This window comes from Podarcis pityusensis, assembly GCF_964106645.2.
Source record: "Podarcis pityusensis genome assembly, chromosome: 7".
NCBI classification, from domain to species: domain Eukaryota; kingdom Metazoa; phylum Chordata; class Lepidosauria; order Squamata; family Lacertidae; genus Podarcis; species Podarcis pityusensis.
Window position 1 is genome coordinate 50,625,996 of NC_138031.1, and position 17,791 is coordinate 50,643,786.

A 17,791-nucleotide genomic window follows, 5' to 3' on the forward strand; every position below is an offset into this window, starting at 1 on the left:
TGCCCAGTCAGAGTAATGGGTATTTACTCAAATATATTATACTAGCTCTGCACTCTTCTATAACTACAGTATTTTTTAAAATAAATGTTTACACAAATGCTAATGATTTTAGTGTGTATCTCAGATGATATTTAAATTAATCTTAAAATCTGCAGGCTAGGATTTGGAAAAACATCCTTCAGATGTTTTTCTTACATTAAACAAAGAAATGGAATGGAACACGATTTACAGTTATCACAATAACCACGTCAGGTGCGGTAGCACTTTTTACCTGACAAGTCAAAACTGTAAGACATGCTAAGAGGCCGGATTGCTGGAAAAAGAAAAGAAAAGAAATCAAAATGACAAAAGAAAAACAATCTGTTTTTAAGGGAACACAAAGAAAACAGAAGGTTAGTTTAAATGAGAGACATTTCAAATTGTATTATACAGGCCAATCTAAATCTGAAATGAGTCAGACACTTTTTCTTTACAGCAGTAAAGGTGTAAGTGTAAACACTGCAACAGCATCATGAGAGGTTGGAAATACATTAACACCTGGATCCTAAACATGTATTTCCCTGGAAGGGCCAGTTTAGCTATGCAGAGCACAGTGAGTATGATATTTAAAAGATCTTTACTGCATTTGCAGCCCCCAATATGCGCGTCTATAATATACCTATCATTGTTGCACATTCTCATCAGGGATGATGCTGGTGTACAGATACTCTGCATAACTGGGCTGCACATGTGGTGATAATCTTTTAAACATTACACTGCCTTCACATTACATAGCCATAAGTAAAGGCTTTCCTGAAGCCTGCATGCAGGATTAATACCTTCTAATTTGGCCCGAAGTCACATCGATTTCAGTAAGGGCCACTTGACACATGACAAATTACTTAAATGAGTGTAGAAAATTGCATATAAATCTTTGTGTACACTGTTGCATATAAATCTTTGTGTACACTGTTGCATTCCTTGCAATGTTTAATTGCAAGGAAGTTCTGACTGCTAGCAGGTTTCTGTGGCATATACACATGGAAAAACAGATCTGCAATTTTTCAGCTTTGATTTTGTAAATTCTATTTTATATTTCAAAATTATTTTGGTATAGGGAATTTGTCATGTTAGAAATGGCTATGAATGTACTTAGGTTCACTGGTAAAGTAAAAAAATATGAATCCTGTCACAAAGATGCTGCTGAAAAAGTTATTCTGTAATAGAAATGCATGCATAAATACATAAGGAGGGTGAGGGAGGGTGGCAAACATTATGGCACTACATTTCAAGGAGGTAGGCACATGCAATTGCAGAGGTACTCAAAATAGTTTGGTCAATTAATCTCAGTACTGGCATAAAATCCCTGACTCTACTCCCAACTGTAAATTGCCAAATGCACAAAATAACTATTCTTCAAAGATATCTAGTATTTTTTTGATGAGAATAAGGTCATCTTGGCTGTAAAAAGAGCAGTTACTGGTGATTATAGTGTTTTCTCGAAATGCTTAAAGTGCTTCACATACTTCACTCAGTAATCCTTACAACAACCATGGAATGTAGGCCTGTATTATCCACAAATTACAGACGCGGAATTAAGATTGAAAAATGGAGGTCTGCCTAAAGCTGCCCAATATGCTAAAATTTGAACTAAAATTGGTTTACAACTCATGCTTTTAACCACTTGACTATGCTCTCATGAAAACTGAAAATAGGCAACTGCTGATAATCAGAGTATGCACTGCTGGTGCATAATTATATACTGTAAAGCTGGATGTGTAAATAGATAACTTGAACAGCAATAGTATTCACACTGAATATTCTGACACTATAATTTAGGGGTTGCTAAACTCCACTTTGGAAGAAAAGATCCATCCTCCCTAAGCAATTTTTTCTGCCTTCTGGTAGCAGCAGTGAAAACAACAAAAATTAAAGAAACACTGTGCTGGTATAGGTGGAGCCTAGTGCCCTGATGGGGACGAAGATGGTTCCCTCCCCATTTATAGGCATTTCCTTCTTTATTGCCTGTGACATTAATAGTAGATACACAAGTCCTCTCATGGTGGTGCTGTTTTATGACTTTTAAATAAAAGTTTTAATATGTGAGTGTTTCAGCATTTATTTATTTTTAAGTGTCAGACAACAAATATCTCTTTCCAGGTGCATCAATGCCCTATAATTTCATTGACTTGTTTTTATTTAGTTTTTGAGAGGATGTGTGTTCTTGTGTCCAATGCTGCAGCATATATCTACCTTGATTTTTATTAATGTAGAAAGTGGTATGGGTATCACTCTTCTCCAAGCTGTTACATGTGGACTAGATATCACACTATTGCATTTAAATGGAATCTTGTAGGACTACTGTGCAGAAATTGGAAGAGAAGTTAAAAACACACACCCCATACACCAAAAGAATAAGTGACATGTTGCTTTGTACAAAAGGAAAGCAACCACTGCTACTTGTCAATAAATTAGTGGAAAACTACTCCATGTGTCCAGCAAAGATCACTGTAGCAATTATTATTTTCCTAGACCAACATAAGAAAAATGAAATAACTGAAAATTGAAATAGCTGGTCTAAATCACTGATCATTATTATTACTTTAATAAATACAGAGCCCATGTGTCTTTTAATAAGCAATCAGAGCTCCTGAGCTTGCAGACATTCCATTTCACTTTAATGACTATTCTTATGAAGAGAGCTCAGTGAACATACTGTTTTTTTCACTCCTGCAAGAATCAAGCAACTTAGGTACAATCACCACCTATCAAAATCAGCAGGTGGGTTTTGTTTAGCAATTTCCTTCCCTCTTTAGCCCCTTATTCCCCACACCCCCAAATCAGCACAAAAGTGTGCAGGTATGTGGGGAATCACTGGAGAATGTCTCATTCCCTGTTCTCGTGATAGAAGGCTCTGCTTCATCAATGAGCCTTCAGTAAGCGGAATGACACCAGTTGGATACAAGCCATTAGCAATATGCAATAATTTCATCAGCAGAGTACCACCCAGGACTAATATAATCAAAATCAAAATACCTAGCCTGCTGCGCCTGATCTCATCAGGAGAGACGGGCCTCAGTTTTCTTTCAGACTTGATTTCTTCCAGTATTCTTTCATGGAGGCTACGTGGTCTTGGTGGGGTTGGTTTTAGTTTTCTTGCAGAGGCCTTGTGAACATTAATACAAAAGTAGAGAATTGATGCCAAACACTTCACAAGAGATGTGTACAGCAAATTATTATCATGGTGAAGTCTTTCGTAAACTAAAACACACAGAGGGTTATGGGATGGATTCAGGCATTGATCCAGACAGGCTTATATAATAAACCTTACTGGTTCTGAACTAGATCAAATTCAAGATAGCAGGTCTGATAGACTTTGTTTCTTCATGTTGTTTCTCCTCAGTGCTCAATGCAAAGGCAGCTAACTTTTTGGTAGTAATTGTACTTGCCCCATTTAGAAATTAAAGTATTCCCCCACCCCTTTTCAAATAAAAAGGGTATATTCATCAGGAACTGGGGATGATAGGGGGAAAAACAACAACTAGGAGGCTACAAGTTAAATGGGAAATATGATTTATAGTGAATTAAAACCTCTCCCTCCTTGAATCAAGAAATACAGGTGTAAATAAAAATTGATATTGGAAATTGTGTGGACAGAGTCAGGAATGAAAAAACCCAGAAAGCAAACAACAAGGCTAGCTGAAATAGGTTTGTAAGGAATGCATATTAATTCAACAGTGAGTCTGGCAGCAATAAAGTTAGTGCTTGTCTGAATCCTGTATATGTTAAATATCAAGGGGAAAAGATAGCATGACCAACAGGAGGAAGTGCATTTGGGCATACCTGTCCCTGGTTAAATGGCCCAATGAGTGTGTGAGGAATTAAGAGAGGCAATGTCTGGGCAGGAATTGGCCACAGAAGGGAGGAAGAGTACAAAACTCAAGGTGAGAAAACCTACTGAGACCAATATACTGTGAGGAGGGAGAAGGAAAGTGAAAATACCAGAGAGTTTTATTTTAAAAGAATTCCTGTTACTTGTTTTAACTTTCTATGCAAGCATTATAAAGCTGAAAGGGGATAGATTATATGGAAAATGTTTGTGTTTTCTATTCTACAGCATTTTTCAGGTGAGAAGTGGTAGGAGCATCAATAAAAATAATTATTGCAAATAAAATATATTTAAAAGCTACATCTTAACTGGGAAAAGGCACATATCAGATTACATACTGGATTTAATGGAGGTCGAGATCGGATAAAGTCCAAGATAATATCATGAGCACTCTTTTTTAATCGTGGAGGGATATCCCCATTGACCTGAAAGAGAGAAAACTAATGTTTTATCTGCACATTTGTATCATCTGGTAATTTGAAAATGGAAACAGGGCAATGCATCCTAAAACCATCATAATCACTGAAACGCATCAACAGTCTTCAATCAGCTAAGGGGTACTGAAGATAATAACATGTTGTTTGACATTAAGAATTATCTTTGATGAATCAGACCAAAAATCCAGAACTATCACAACAGCCAAAAGGAAGCAAGGCACAATGGGACGAATTCTGCTTGCTGCAGCCATTGGCAACCTCCACCTACATATTGCCTCCATTTCACCCACCCACCCAAATTGCCAAAATGATCATAACAGCAGCTGCTGGTCCAGCATTCATTTTATTCTTACATAGGCCTGAAGGCCACAAACAGAATATGAGTGCAAGAGCACTTTCCCCAATTGTGATTCCCAGCAACAAAGATGTTATATGCCCTATAAGGCTTTTTCCGCCTGGGCTCTCTCTCTGTGTCTCCCACTGTCTGTTTCTTTCTCTCTTTTACTTACTTACACCCACCCACCCCTCTCTCTCTTTGGGCTCTCAAATTTCAGCGGTGCCCCATGCAATGCTAAAATTCAGCACCCCCTGCCTCTCGTGCTCTGTTCTACACCACTGTTGAAGCATCCCTTGTGGCACCAGGACCCAGTGCGGACAAACCAGTCGCACCGCCTTTAAAACTGCCTCTGCACACACCATGGAAGAGGAAGCAATTTCCAGAGGAGTGGTCTACAGAACAAGAGCGGGCCTGCAATGTCCAGAGGTCTGCATAATGCCATCTATACAAGCTGCAGGGTTTCCACCACTATTCTATGGATATGTGTGGAATCATAAACCTGACTTTCACCAAAAGACACAGTGAAAGGTGGTCATTTCTTTTTTAACTTGTGTTGTCACAGCTTACCATAACTTTCCTTAAAGTATAGCGTTTGGATCGAATATCATCCATCAGCATCTCATACGGAGTGAGCTGATACTCTATGGGAAGAGGATTGAACTGACGTTCTTTAACTTTCTTCAGTTTCACACCATCTCGCAAGTCTCGCATGACCTGCACCCAAAACTGAGCCTGAAGAATCAAGAACATTAATATTTTTCAGAATCCATAATCAAATGTTAGCCCACTAAGAAAAATAACTAAGCTGATCCAAAACATAATGATCACTAGTTTAAATTAACTTTTATAACTTTTCTTAGTTATGGTTTTAAATATAAAATTTTATAAGCTTTTATAGGTATTATATAAATTGTATAGATAATGTTTATAAATTTATGATATTCTGATGTTTTTATTGTACACTACCACAATATGTTTAAAGAGTTGGAGGTTTGGAAATATGCTTATCAATAAATAAAAACACTAACAGTAAAACAAAAACAAAAAACACTCCACAATCGTACACAATATTTGGCCACAATATTTAGTGTATTATTTACAAGGCAGTATTACCCAATCAGCAGTTTTTAAATCATCAAGATCAGCGCTGGAGTCATCAGTTCCTTCTCTGTCCATTTCCTGCATCTTCTTCAAATTCTGAAGGTTAAAATAGAAGGTAGATATGTTGCAATGAAACAGCAGCAGTATGGTCAGAATAGATCAGAACCAGCCCTTTCATAAGCAAAAGAGGCTGTACACTAGTGGAACGGCATCTTTGAATCTCAGCCAATATATTTGCAATGTGGGCAACAGATGGTGAATAGAGTGGGGATGAAGTGGGGACCAGAATCAAAATGGTAGAGACAGAGAAAGGAGGGGCACAGGCAAGAAAACAACACAAGGTTAATGAAAGGGGTTCCAGTTGTTTCAGTTCTTCCTTCAACCCTTGTTAGTCTGGGTTTGATGTCAACGCACGACTTCAAGAATGGACTCTGGCTTATCAGTGTTGGATCAATGGTTGCTTTAAAAAGTTGTTATCCATGACTTGATTCAGAATGACACTGCTGACCTGAGATCTAAGAGGGTGGTATCAGCCTTGAAGCTAGGCAGTTAGATTTGCAGATTATTACCTTTAGAAGGTCTATATGGTCTAACACTGGGGGCCCATTAATATCTGTGAGTGGATGCATTGGTTTCTGTTTCCCCAAAAAGTGAAGTCTATAGGTTGAGAAGGAGGTCCTCTTTGGTGGGGTACCCATATACCTAATATGAAATGTATTTGAACATCCTGCCCTATCTCCAAGCTATTCACCGTACTACCACCACCACCACTAATAATAATAATAATAAATAGCTGACATTTGTATAACATTTTCAGGTGTTAAAAGCACTTCACATACATTAACTAGTTGTAATATTTACAACAACCTTATAATCAACCTTATAAACTTGTAATATAAGGAATGAAATCTGTTCATCTGTTGTTTAAATTGGTTTATTGCTAGATTTCTAGACCTGACCTTTTTAAAGGTACTTTATTTAACTTGATGTAATAGCGTCATATTTGTCACAGTTTGTGTCAGATGAAGCCATGCGTATATGTTTCCCTTCTATTGCTTTCTTATTATTTCCTGCATCTGTATATAAATCTTTCCACCAAGGAGATTTGATTATACACTGCTCTGCTTAACACTAGAAATCTCTGCACCACTGCCAATTGAAAGTTTTGTATAAATAATGTGACACATTCCATTATAATTTCACCTAACTGAAACCTGAATTTCACTCATTGTTGTTTCAGGTAAATAAACTAACTTTTTGCTAAGAACATGTTGTAAAAAGCTGCTGAAAATTTAATGATCCCAGAAAAGGTTGACATCTGTTGGGAAAGATAATACAGGGAAATCTCCCCTGAGAGATCATTTGAAAGCTTGAGCCATTGAGAGAGGTTGCATTTCCTTCTTTATTTTAAATAACAAGTGTTACTGCTTTCTATACAAAAGGACAGGTAATAGACAGTTTGGATGCTTGATGTGTAAACTCTATTGAGTAAGCATATTGTTGTTGTTTGTATTACAGAATTGTAAAACCAATTCACCCTGACTGCTCTATTACGATGAAAAACTAATGAAAATGAACATTAGGGCACTAAGTTTCATGGCAAGAGGTTTAATGACATCACTACTTCCAGCAAATTAGTCATGTGCACAGTCAGCTTCTGCAAAAATTATGCAGAACAAGTTTCTACTGAACTCAATCTGGGGGAAAGGCTGTAATTCTGAACAAAATGCAATGAGTGCACTTCCACAGCAGGCTCACCACACAAATTATATACATCTGTACACATTCTAGTTTTATCATACCAGCATGAAAAAATAGACCCTGTGGATGACATTGAACATAAGTCGAATCCTCAAATGAGATTTGTTGAATTGACAGGAAATGGCTCATTCTTTATTGAACCAAAGGTCACTGCAGCATTAAATCAGAGTGCACACTCTAAACCTCTCCAGAGAGCAGTTATTTTAAGAGCTTTCTGGTCACCACAAATTTAAGTCTATCAATGTTTTTAATATACCACCTAAATGCTAAAAGCTGCAATATTAACTTCATTTACCTGGAAGTAAGCCCCACTGAATTCAGTAGGACTGTACTTCTGAGTAAAGAAGGTTAGGATTGTACTGCAAGTCACTGTCAAATCTCTGTCGTCAAAAGGAATTGTTAATACTAAAAGGCTAAAGTTGCCAAAATCAGGTTGCCATTTTAATATCAAACTTTCATTCAAAATTTGCAAATGTGTGAAAGCTCAGCATCTGTCTCATATTTAAGTATGTGCAGCATTACATTTGATCCCATTACATATTTTATTAACTCTTAGGGCTTGCTCCTCTAGTGGAAGCCAGCACAAGGATTCCTGATAGTGCAATGAGGTTTTCCCCTCTTCCCAAAAAACCCCTGAACAGCACACAGTGGGAGGAGAGGGGAGATAATTCTGCTGGGCAAGCAGAAATGCTTGTAATGATTGAACAATCTATTTAGTGTTGTATTTCACCCTTAAATATTTAATTTTATCACAATGCCTGCATAATTAATTTGTGTTATAGAGTAAATCTGATGAAATTAATGAACCTAAGTTATTAACTTCAATGAATTAACTCTGAGTAGAACTAGCATTGAATACCACCCTTTATTTTTATTTAGCTGAGAGTTTATTATATGCAGCACCATACTGAACAAACTTGAAACTGTAAGAGTATGAAATGAAAAGAAACAGACAAGAGAAGAAATCTGTTGAAACTGAAGAACAGAAATATTGTTGAAGAGGAATAACAAAAAGAAATAGGACCATTCTGAACGAGCCACTGGGGAACCAGCTCCAGTTGCGCCCCTCCCCCTGCCTCTCAGGAGGAGACAGAGGAAAAGGGAGGGCAAAACCACACACAAACTGCTCAGACTGGGACACACAAATGATGTACTGTATAAGAATCTTTCATATCACTAGAAAGGTTCAAATATAGGAATATTTCAAGAGAGAGTAAAAGCCATAGGCAGGCTAGGTCTGGAAGAGGATGAGGAAAGGCTCTAAAAATCCTACCTAACAAGTCCAGTGGGAAGCATCATCCTTACAACAGCATGTCCTCCAACCTATTCTGGCAAAAATTACCTTTTTTGACATAGTATGTGTACATATTAAGTGTATAGAACGAAACAAGTCTCAAAAATGAGTAAAGCAAACACTCATGACTTTTACCATGCTTACCTCTCTTGCACTTTTAATTCTGGCCAAGAATGTATACAGCTCCATTGTTTCTGCAAATAGTGCCCGGCACACTGCTTGATAGTGATTTGGTGCATCTGATCGAGTTGGTAGATGAGCAGCACAGAGCTAGGGGGAAACAAATGTTTTAATGATATAAGCATCATTGTTCTTGCTCTATTATTATTATTATATTTGTATACTGCCCTTCATCTAAAGATCACAAAGTTCAAAAAATACATAACAAAGCAAAAAACAAAAACAAACCAATAATGCCCTTCCTACAAACACATTTAAGGGCTATAGAATGTTCAATCAGCCAAAGGCATAAATACTGAGAAATGTTTTTGCCGGGGCGTCTGAAGATATATAAGGAAGGAGCCTGGCAACCCTCCCTGGGGAGAGCATTCCTCAAACAGGGAACCACCACAGACAAGGCTTATTCTTGTGTTGCTGACCTCTGGGGCTCTGGTGGAATTGGCACACAAAAAAGGGCCTCAGATTATGATTGCAGGGTCCAGGTTGGTTCATGTGTGGTCTTTGAGGTATTGTGGTCCTGAGCCATTTAGAAAGAGAACCTAAAATGCCTGCACTTAAAATATTATCAAATATACAAATGCACGCACGCACCCACCATTTGCATGCTTATTGTGTATTTTGATTATTCTATCACTTGGTAGACATGGAATAAGACTGGAATGCAATAAGGTCTGTGCATAAGCTGGAATACATTACAACAGGAGCAAAAAATAGAAGTGGAAGTGCTGCTTAACTAAATTTCTATGGGAAGCTTTTATTTTCAAACAGCTTCTGGGATGCCTAGAAACTGGGTTGCGGTATTCAGTTTTTGCTTAGATCACTAAGAAGATTAGAGCATTTCCATCTACATTCAGAGGTCACATTATGTAAACAGGGGAGTCTTGCCAGCTTCTCTCTCTGAGTTCATTCTCATTTGAGTAGGGAGCACAACTATCCCAGCCAGCCTGGTGCTAACAGAAATCACAACTATCAGGAAAGATCAAACAAAACTTCTTGCTCCATTTGAATGTACTTCATCAAGAGTGAAACCAAATTACAACAAAATATTCACAACTGACTGACTTCTCAGAGCTCACTTGGCTTCTATATAAGCATTTTCAGATAAAGCCTTGAAATCTGCACCACAACAACTCAGTCTGTCTGGGATCAGAGTTCAAAAGATACACGCTTGCTTCCACTTCTAATCATCATTTGAAAAGAGCTGTATTACTGTTCTCTTTTCTCTAGAGAGTGAAAAAAATTCTTTCCCATGGGACCAAAAAGACCAACTAATGACAATTCTCTGATTAAGCAGCAAAAATATAGCCTGAATAACGTCATGCATTTGCTGTAGAACTGAAAGATAAAACACATTTCACCAAATCTTCATTTCAGAGGCAAAGCAAAGGCCTTATGTTAGCCCCTCACTTCAATTCTGGGAGATGGAAACATACCATACACTCTCCATGCTGTGTATTTTTATTCACACAGTCAAAATCTATTTACTGGTTCTTGCCTTTCCTCTCTGATACTAATACCTGCCATCTTCACATCCTTTCAGCCACACAGGCATTTGTGATAAGGAAATCAGGCAGCTGTACCTAAGTCATTTCTCTCCTTCTACATCAGGGGTGGGGAATCTCTGGCTCCAGGCCAACCTTGGGCTGCCAGGAGGTCCAATTTGGCCCACAAGGCAACTTTCTCCAAGCCATGTATGCTCACCCATCAGCTGACGTCACTGGTGATATCAGCTGATGGGTGAGAGGAGAGGGTTTAATCCTGAATTGGCTGTATGCCCTGTTCCAAGCAGTAGGATTTAATCTCCACTCATTAGCTGATGAGCAGTAATTAAAGCGCTTCTCAAAAGCACTGCTTGAAACAACTCCTGTGCTTCCTCTGTGTGAGAGAAGGCAGCAGTGCAGTGGGGGAGAATAACCTGGTCTCCAGAAATGTTGTTAGACAGTCTTAGGGCCAAACTAGACAGGAGAACCATCACTGATCTCCTGTAATTAATTAAATATATATATATTTGAGAAACTGCTTTATCACTTATATACCCAGCAGGTCACTGCAATATGTGGGCGAGCTTCTGCTGCAAACTCCAAAAACTACCAGAAGCCTGCTCCACAGTGACTCAGAGCAGGACTTTTGGTATGGTTGCCCACCTAAGGAACAGCATTCTTGTCGAGGTATGACAGGTGTCCACTATCTGCACTTTCTGGAAACAACTGAAGACACTTTTGTTCTTCACAGTTGGATGAAGAAAACTCTGCCACAGGCATTGGTTTTATATTGTTTTGTTTTTTAAAATACATCTACTTTTTGGTGGTTTTGTTATTGTGCATCACCTTGAGATGCTCGAATAGAAGATTAATCAATTAATAATAATAATAATAATAATAATAATAATAATAATAAGATGTTAAAAACAGCTACCAGCTTAAATTGGGACCATGGCACAGGGTTGGGTATGTGTGTGTGTGTGCGCACGCGCCAGTCTGAATTGCCTACCACACAAAGCTTTGTTTTGCCCCATAAGGGAAAATATACAGGTACCTTGTGGCAACTAGTTATAGTATACATGCGGAGTCTGGATTATTGTCATTCTTCTTCTTATTTTTGGACTTTTTACCACCCTTCATCATAAGATCCCAAGGGGGTGGGTCACAGCAATTTAAAATTCAATATGAAAAACATTTTAAAAGTGATCATTTTTGCATAACTCTTTACATTTTAAACTAGAAAAGAAATATATGTTTTAAAATTAAAATAAAATCACATGAGCTGTCATTTTCTTTTCTATTTTAAAAGGTTTTTTCAATATAATCAAAAGGAACAAGTCTTGTAAGGACTTATATGAAAAATTATTTTAAACATATATTATTACTACATACTATTGCACCTAACATGCACTCTGTGTTTTTAAAGAGGCATATCTTCTGGCTGCATATGTTTCATACTTGGTAAAGAATAAGAGCAGAATAAAAATATACTTCCAAAACGCCCACAAATTTCATAAATAAATATACAATAATTTACTCTAGAGGAGAGGCCTATTTTCAGAGCAAGGTGGCTATTATTAGAATGCCATATAAAATGAATCTACCAACATAATATTAAGCAAGCAAAATGTGCAGCTATATTCTATTGTTTTAGAATTCAGACCTTCAGTTTATGTATCCTTATGTAAGGCATTAAAATGCTGCTCAGTATGTAGGACATGTTTTGTCCTTCGCTAGATTGTTTTCTCAGCCAAAAGACAGATTTCGAATTGCATGACCAGATGCAAGTTGTTATTTTGCTTTTTATAAGACATCAGAACAACGGACATCTACTTGTGTATGCATGGGATAACGCCTTACTTGTAAACCTTTTGTCTCGGGAGTTAATTTATTCTCTCCGATTCAATTAATAGGGTCTAGAAGAAAATACCAAAGTTTTGGGGAGGAAACTTCAAAGGGGGGGGGGGGAATCTGTTATTGGCTTCCCATATTGTAACCATAATTAATACTGTGTTGGTACTTATAAACAATGTATTGTCCAGGAATGACATGAAATCTCCAGACTTCCCTTGAGATTCAGTGCCCTAAATATACTTTGTAGATTGAATGGCTTTAAACAGTGACTAAAACAAAGTCGGTCCTGGAGAAAAGGTAGAGAACAGTGGAATCAAATAACATGACATTTTGTTTCAGATTGTAGCTCAGTGTAGTGCTTCGCAGGGATAATGCATTCTCTGTGTGGGGGAAGGGATTACTGTAACCACCTGGGAGATAGCAGATGGTGTATGGACCCTCTTAAGAGGATCCAAAAGAAGCCGAGCCTAGCATTACCTCAAGGACACAGTTGCATAGAAACTGCAATGGTAGGAAATGTACAGTAACACTGTACTGAGCTGAGATTACTAACTTGATCCAAGAACTAACATGGCCCAGAAGGTGGCACTGGGGAGGGAAATGTCGTCGCGCCATTCCTTGGTGTGTGGAGTGCCACAGGGCGCAATTCTCTCCCCGATGCTTTTTAACATCTTTATGCGCCCCCTTGCCCAGATTATCCGGAGCTTTGGGCTGGGCTGTCACCAATATGCTGATGACACTCAGCTCTTTCTGCTGATGGATGGCCACATCGACTCAGCCCCGAACACACTGACCAAATGCTTGGAAGCTGTGGCTGGATGGTTTCGTGGGAGCCGATTGAAACTAAATCCTTCGAAGACAGAGGTCCTATGGCTGGGTCGGGATAGCATGGGGATGAGAGACCAACTCCCTTCTCTTGCGGAGGCCCAATTAGTGCCATTGCCTTCCGTTAAGAGTTTGGGTGTAATCCTTGACGCCTCCCTTTCCATGGAGGCGCAAGTTACAGCAACAGCCAAGGCGACATTTTTCCACCTTCGCCGCATCAAGCAGTTGGTCCCTTACCTTTCCCGCCCCGACCTGGCCACAGTGATCCATGCGACGGTCATCTCCAGGCTTGACTACTGTAATTCGCTCTACGCGGGCCTGCCCTTGAAGCTGACCCAGAAACTTCAGAGGGTGCAGAATGCTGCAGCGAGGCTCCTCACGGGGTCTCTGCCATGGGAGAATATTCACCCAGTGCTTTTCAAACTGCACTGGCTCCCGGTAGAGTACAGGGTCAGATTTAAGGTGCTGCTTTTGACCTTTAAAGCCCTTCACGGCCTAGGACCCTCGTACCTACGGGACTGCCTCTCCCGGTATGCCCCACGGAGAGCCTCAAGGTCCATAAATAACAACACCCTAGTGGTACCGGGCCCTAAGGAAGTTAGATTGGCTTCAACCAGAGCCAGGGCCTTTTCAACTCTGGCTCCGGCCTGGTGGAACGCTCTGCCTAATGAGACCAGGGCCCTGCAGGATCTGATTTCTTTCCGCAGGGCCTGTAAGACAGAGTTGTTCCACCTGGCCTTTGGCTTGGAACCAATTTGATTCCCTCCCTCTCTTTCTTTTTTCCTTTCCTTCTCCTGCGATGAGGCTACATTTTAATATTTTAATGTTTCAATATTTTAATGTTGTATTTTAATTTTGTTTTTAAGTTGTAATCATTCAACTTGTTTTTATTATTGCTTGTAAGCCGCTCTGAGCCCGGCCTTGGGTGGGGAGGGCGGGGTATAAATAAAAAATTATTATTATTATTATTATTATTATTACTATTATTACACTGAAGTCTCTGGTTGCATTACTGTGCATAAACATACTGATAATCATTTCCTATACGTCATCTACTACTACAACTAAAAGCACAGCATGGGTTAAATCGAGAAGCTTTGAGTCTGAGAAGGTTTGGAAAGTCCTAGGGAACCCCCCCCCCCAAAAAAAAGAGACACTAAGGGCTCACCCACACTTTCTAGGCACAGGACTTGGATTTCTGTGTCCAAGTTTTTGTGTGTGTTGTGTTGTTTTTTTGTCCTGCTGCTTTTCCCAGGAAAGCCAGCTGTTTACTGTTGAATCAGAACGAACAGTGGGTTTTCCCTGATAACGTGGTGGGACAAAAATACAAAACAAAACTGTTCAGACAGGGACCTAAAAATCTCAGACCTGTGCCTAGAAAGTGCAGCAGAAAAGAAGTGTGGATGAGTCCTAAGTGCTGGATTCAGACTTGCATTCAGCTGAGTTCTGCTTGTGCTGGAGGAGGGAGGACAGGAAGTGGAATAGTGTGAGGCACTGCAAGGACAAGGAAGAATCAATAAAGCTTGCCTCCTCACACCACTGGTGAGGAAACCACTGATGGATAATGACCCCTTCTGCTCACAGGCAGTACACTTTGGATCCAGCCCTATGAAACTGTTACCTGTTATGTTGTGGGTGCTTTTTATGGGTGTTTTATTGTTAATTGCTTCACAGGAAGCAAATAATAAATGGAATGAATGAATGAATAATATGGTTTATTGTTAAAATTTGATCTGAAAGGCAAAGATTTCAAGGTTAAAAATTAAGCAAAGTCACAACGACATTTATTAGGGTTGCCAAAAAGTAAAAGTTGTTTAGGCTTTTTTTAAGAAGAGCCTAAGCTTTTTCTTTCTTTTTCTTTGGAACAAACCAAAAACAGTGCTTTTAGAGTTGCCATTCACCTGGGTTTTCCATGACATTTTGCCAATTGAGCAATATTCCCCCCTGACGACATTTTTACACCTTAAAACCAGGGCATGTAAGTATGCATGTGTTATGTGAGCCTGAGGGGCTAAAAGAACAAACCCCAAATCAGCATGCCACTGCTGTAATTTGTGTGTTATTGGGTCACTTCCAACTCTATGAATCTATGTGGTGCCCATTTTTTCTGTTTTAAAAAAAGGTTTCTGAACATTTAATACTGCAGTCAGTCTGCATCCAAGTCAATGGAGCATGAAGCTTCTGCATGCAATTGTGTACTTGATTTGGCCTTGGAGAATGTCTGAAGGAGCAATTTTTAGTAGATTGATTTTTGCTGGAACACAAGGACATTTTTACTGTGAATCCAAAGCAGCCTCAGCTTCATCTCCAACCTGCAATATTAACAGTAGACTACATTGCAAGACCACTGTAAACTGCTTTCCCCTAGCATATCCCTCTAACATACAAAGGAGAATGTAGCCCTTTCCTCCTTTACTGCAGTCTGAAGAAAATTCTTCCTCTGAAATTATTATTCCTGTTAGCACCAAATGGGGATTTCTTCCCAAAGGAAAGAGCAGCTTCCAAGAAACAATATGCATTTAATGTCATGCTTAGTTCCCCCTAATTTTTTTAGACAATAAGGCGTGTGTCCTCAGCAGAGATGAGCTTAATACTGCAAGGATTCTGAGGTATTAACTGGAATCATGAGGGCTCCATTCTTCTCAAATTTACTTAAGAAATAAGGATAACAGAAGCAAAACAGGTCTGTACTGACAGACTAATAGGTGGAACTTTCCACAATGTGAATGAAAACTTGGATCTCCAACCTCAGAACTATAGCAGAATCAATTGGACTATTGTCTACTGTAACCAAAGGAACAAAGAGCACTAGAACACAAATTCTATGCTAAGAGGTACAGTTTTCTATGTACTTCCACAGCACAGTGATTCAAAGTCATGTTTGCATAGAATGCCATTACAAACAGAAATCAAGATTTAAACTATCAAGCAGATAATATGAATCAATCAACAAAATGCAGGATGGAAGGTGGTGGTGAACAACAAGAACTAGAATTTAGAACAAGAACTTGCTAGTTCCAAGTCTCAAAATCATAATTCAAAAACAATATCTGGTGTATAATATTTCCTTTCCACAGAACACACAACTATAGTTTCCAATCCAAAAAACCCCCAGACTACACAGTCAGCAAATGTAATACCTAAAAGGTGAAGTAATTCTGAGAAATAAGTCTGAACAGCTTATTTTGATAAGTTTTCTTTCTGTGGTTACTAACAATTGTGAAAGCATATCAGATGCTATGCTTCCAGTGAAGCTGCAAATTTAAAGCATACCTAAAGATTTAAGCCAGAAACAAGAGGCATCTTAAATGCAGATGGTTGACATTTCCATGGATGACATTTCCATGGACAATTATTGTTGACCATTCTGTGATGGACAGTTACTTTAGATGGAAAGTCAATATTTCATGATCAATCATTACTTTTACAAGAATGTATTTTATTCTCATATTATCTGAACATCATGCCTGGCTTCTGGAGACTTTCCAACTGAAAGTGTGAAAAGTAGAAGTTCCATAACACTGCCATGCTCCTGCTGATATTATGGTTGATAATGTATTGCTGATGGATGTATAAATTTCTGTTTGCTTTGTCATTCTTTGCTGTTAGCTGTTTTTATTGCAATATATACAGCAGCTATGACTTTGCATAACACAAGCTTTTCAAGTACAGCTGAATAATATATTTTGTCCTTATTTACTGAAATAGGAAAATTAATAGACCTATTTCAAATAAAATGTTCATCGCATAGTGGCAAACATCAGAAGACTATTAATTGTGTTACTTTTCCAATTTCTGTGATTTTCTCTAGAGCCGCTCTTTAATCAGCACAGCTAAAACTTTAAGGACAGTAAAGTCTATGCTCAGGGATGAAACGAAGAGATTGACTTGCTGATCCTCAGTTCAGATTATTTGCTGTCTTATCCAATTTGCCTGGGTGGATTTAACACCATCATGCTGATAGTGAAACTGAAAGATGCAACCCACTCCACAGTGTACTTATCAGTGTTAAAGGCTGGACAGCAAAGGTGTTTGTACCATGAGATGAACTCACAGACAGATCAGATCAGCTTTGGAACCGATCAGTACAACTTGTCTGTCTGAAAGTCAGGCACTTCATTCTGCTTTAGCAATTAGGTTTGTTTTGACAAGTGGCTATAACACTGCTATGTCACTAAGGGCCAAACTAGGTAAAACAATGAGGTCTATCTGATGTCACCTCTCACATTTTTTTACATTAAAAACAGTGGTGTGGAGGCTTAACTTCCCCCTCTATTTAAAAAAGCTGCCATCTCCCTGCATAGGAACATATCAGCACATCATAAAAAGACAACCGCAAATATTAGTTCCCAATCTCAATGCCTTTCAAATACATCGCAAAGAAATGTTCATATCTACTTCACAACCAAGAAAGCTGAATGCTGGAAGATTCAGGACAGATATAAGAAAGTATTTCCTCACACAGTGCACATGGAAATTGCTCCCACAAGATGGCCTCCAACTTGGATGGCTTTAAAAGGGGATAAGACAAATTCAAAGAGAATAAGGGCTATCAGTGGCTACTAGCCATGATGGTTATGTTCTTCCTCTGCTGTCATAGGAAATATACCTCTTAATATCAGTTGCTCAGGGCCTTTTTGTGGGCCTCCCATA

The 17,791-nt window shown here is 38.7% G+C and overlaps 1 protein-coding gene across 6 annotated transcripts in view; it reads right to left on the reverse strand.

The window, feature by feature from the left end:
* SPIRE1 (spire type actin nucleation factor 1) overlaps window positions 1-17,791 on the reverse strand; it is an 80,364-nt gene that overhangs the window by 29,539 nt on the left and 33,034 nt on the right. For 3 of the 6 annotated variants that reach the window (XM_081014178.1, XM_081014174.1, XM_081014176.1), the window contains exons 4-9: window positions 8,943-9,068; window positions 5,756-5,839; window positions 5,210-5,374; window positions 4,207-4,293; window positions 3,016-3,145; window positions 272-313 (exon numbers count right to left, since the gene is read on the reverse strand). In XM_081014178.1, coding sequence (XP_080870304.1) covers window positions 272-313; window positions 3,016-3,145; window positions 4,207-4,293; window positions 5,210-5,374; window positions 5,756-5,839; window positions 8,943-9,068 — 634 coding nt within the window. The remainder of the gene's footprint in view (window positions 1-271; window positions 314-3,015; window positions 3,146-4,206; window positions 4,294-5,209; window positions 5,375-5,755; window positions 5,840-8,942; window positions 9,069-17,791) is intronic. The other 3 variants (XM_081014179.1, XM_081014177.1, XM_081014175.1) reach the window with 1 other exon arrangement.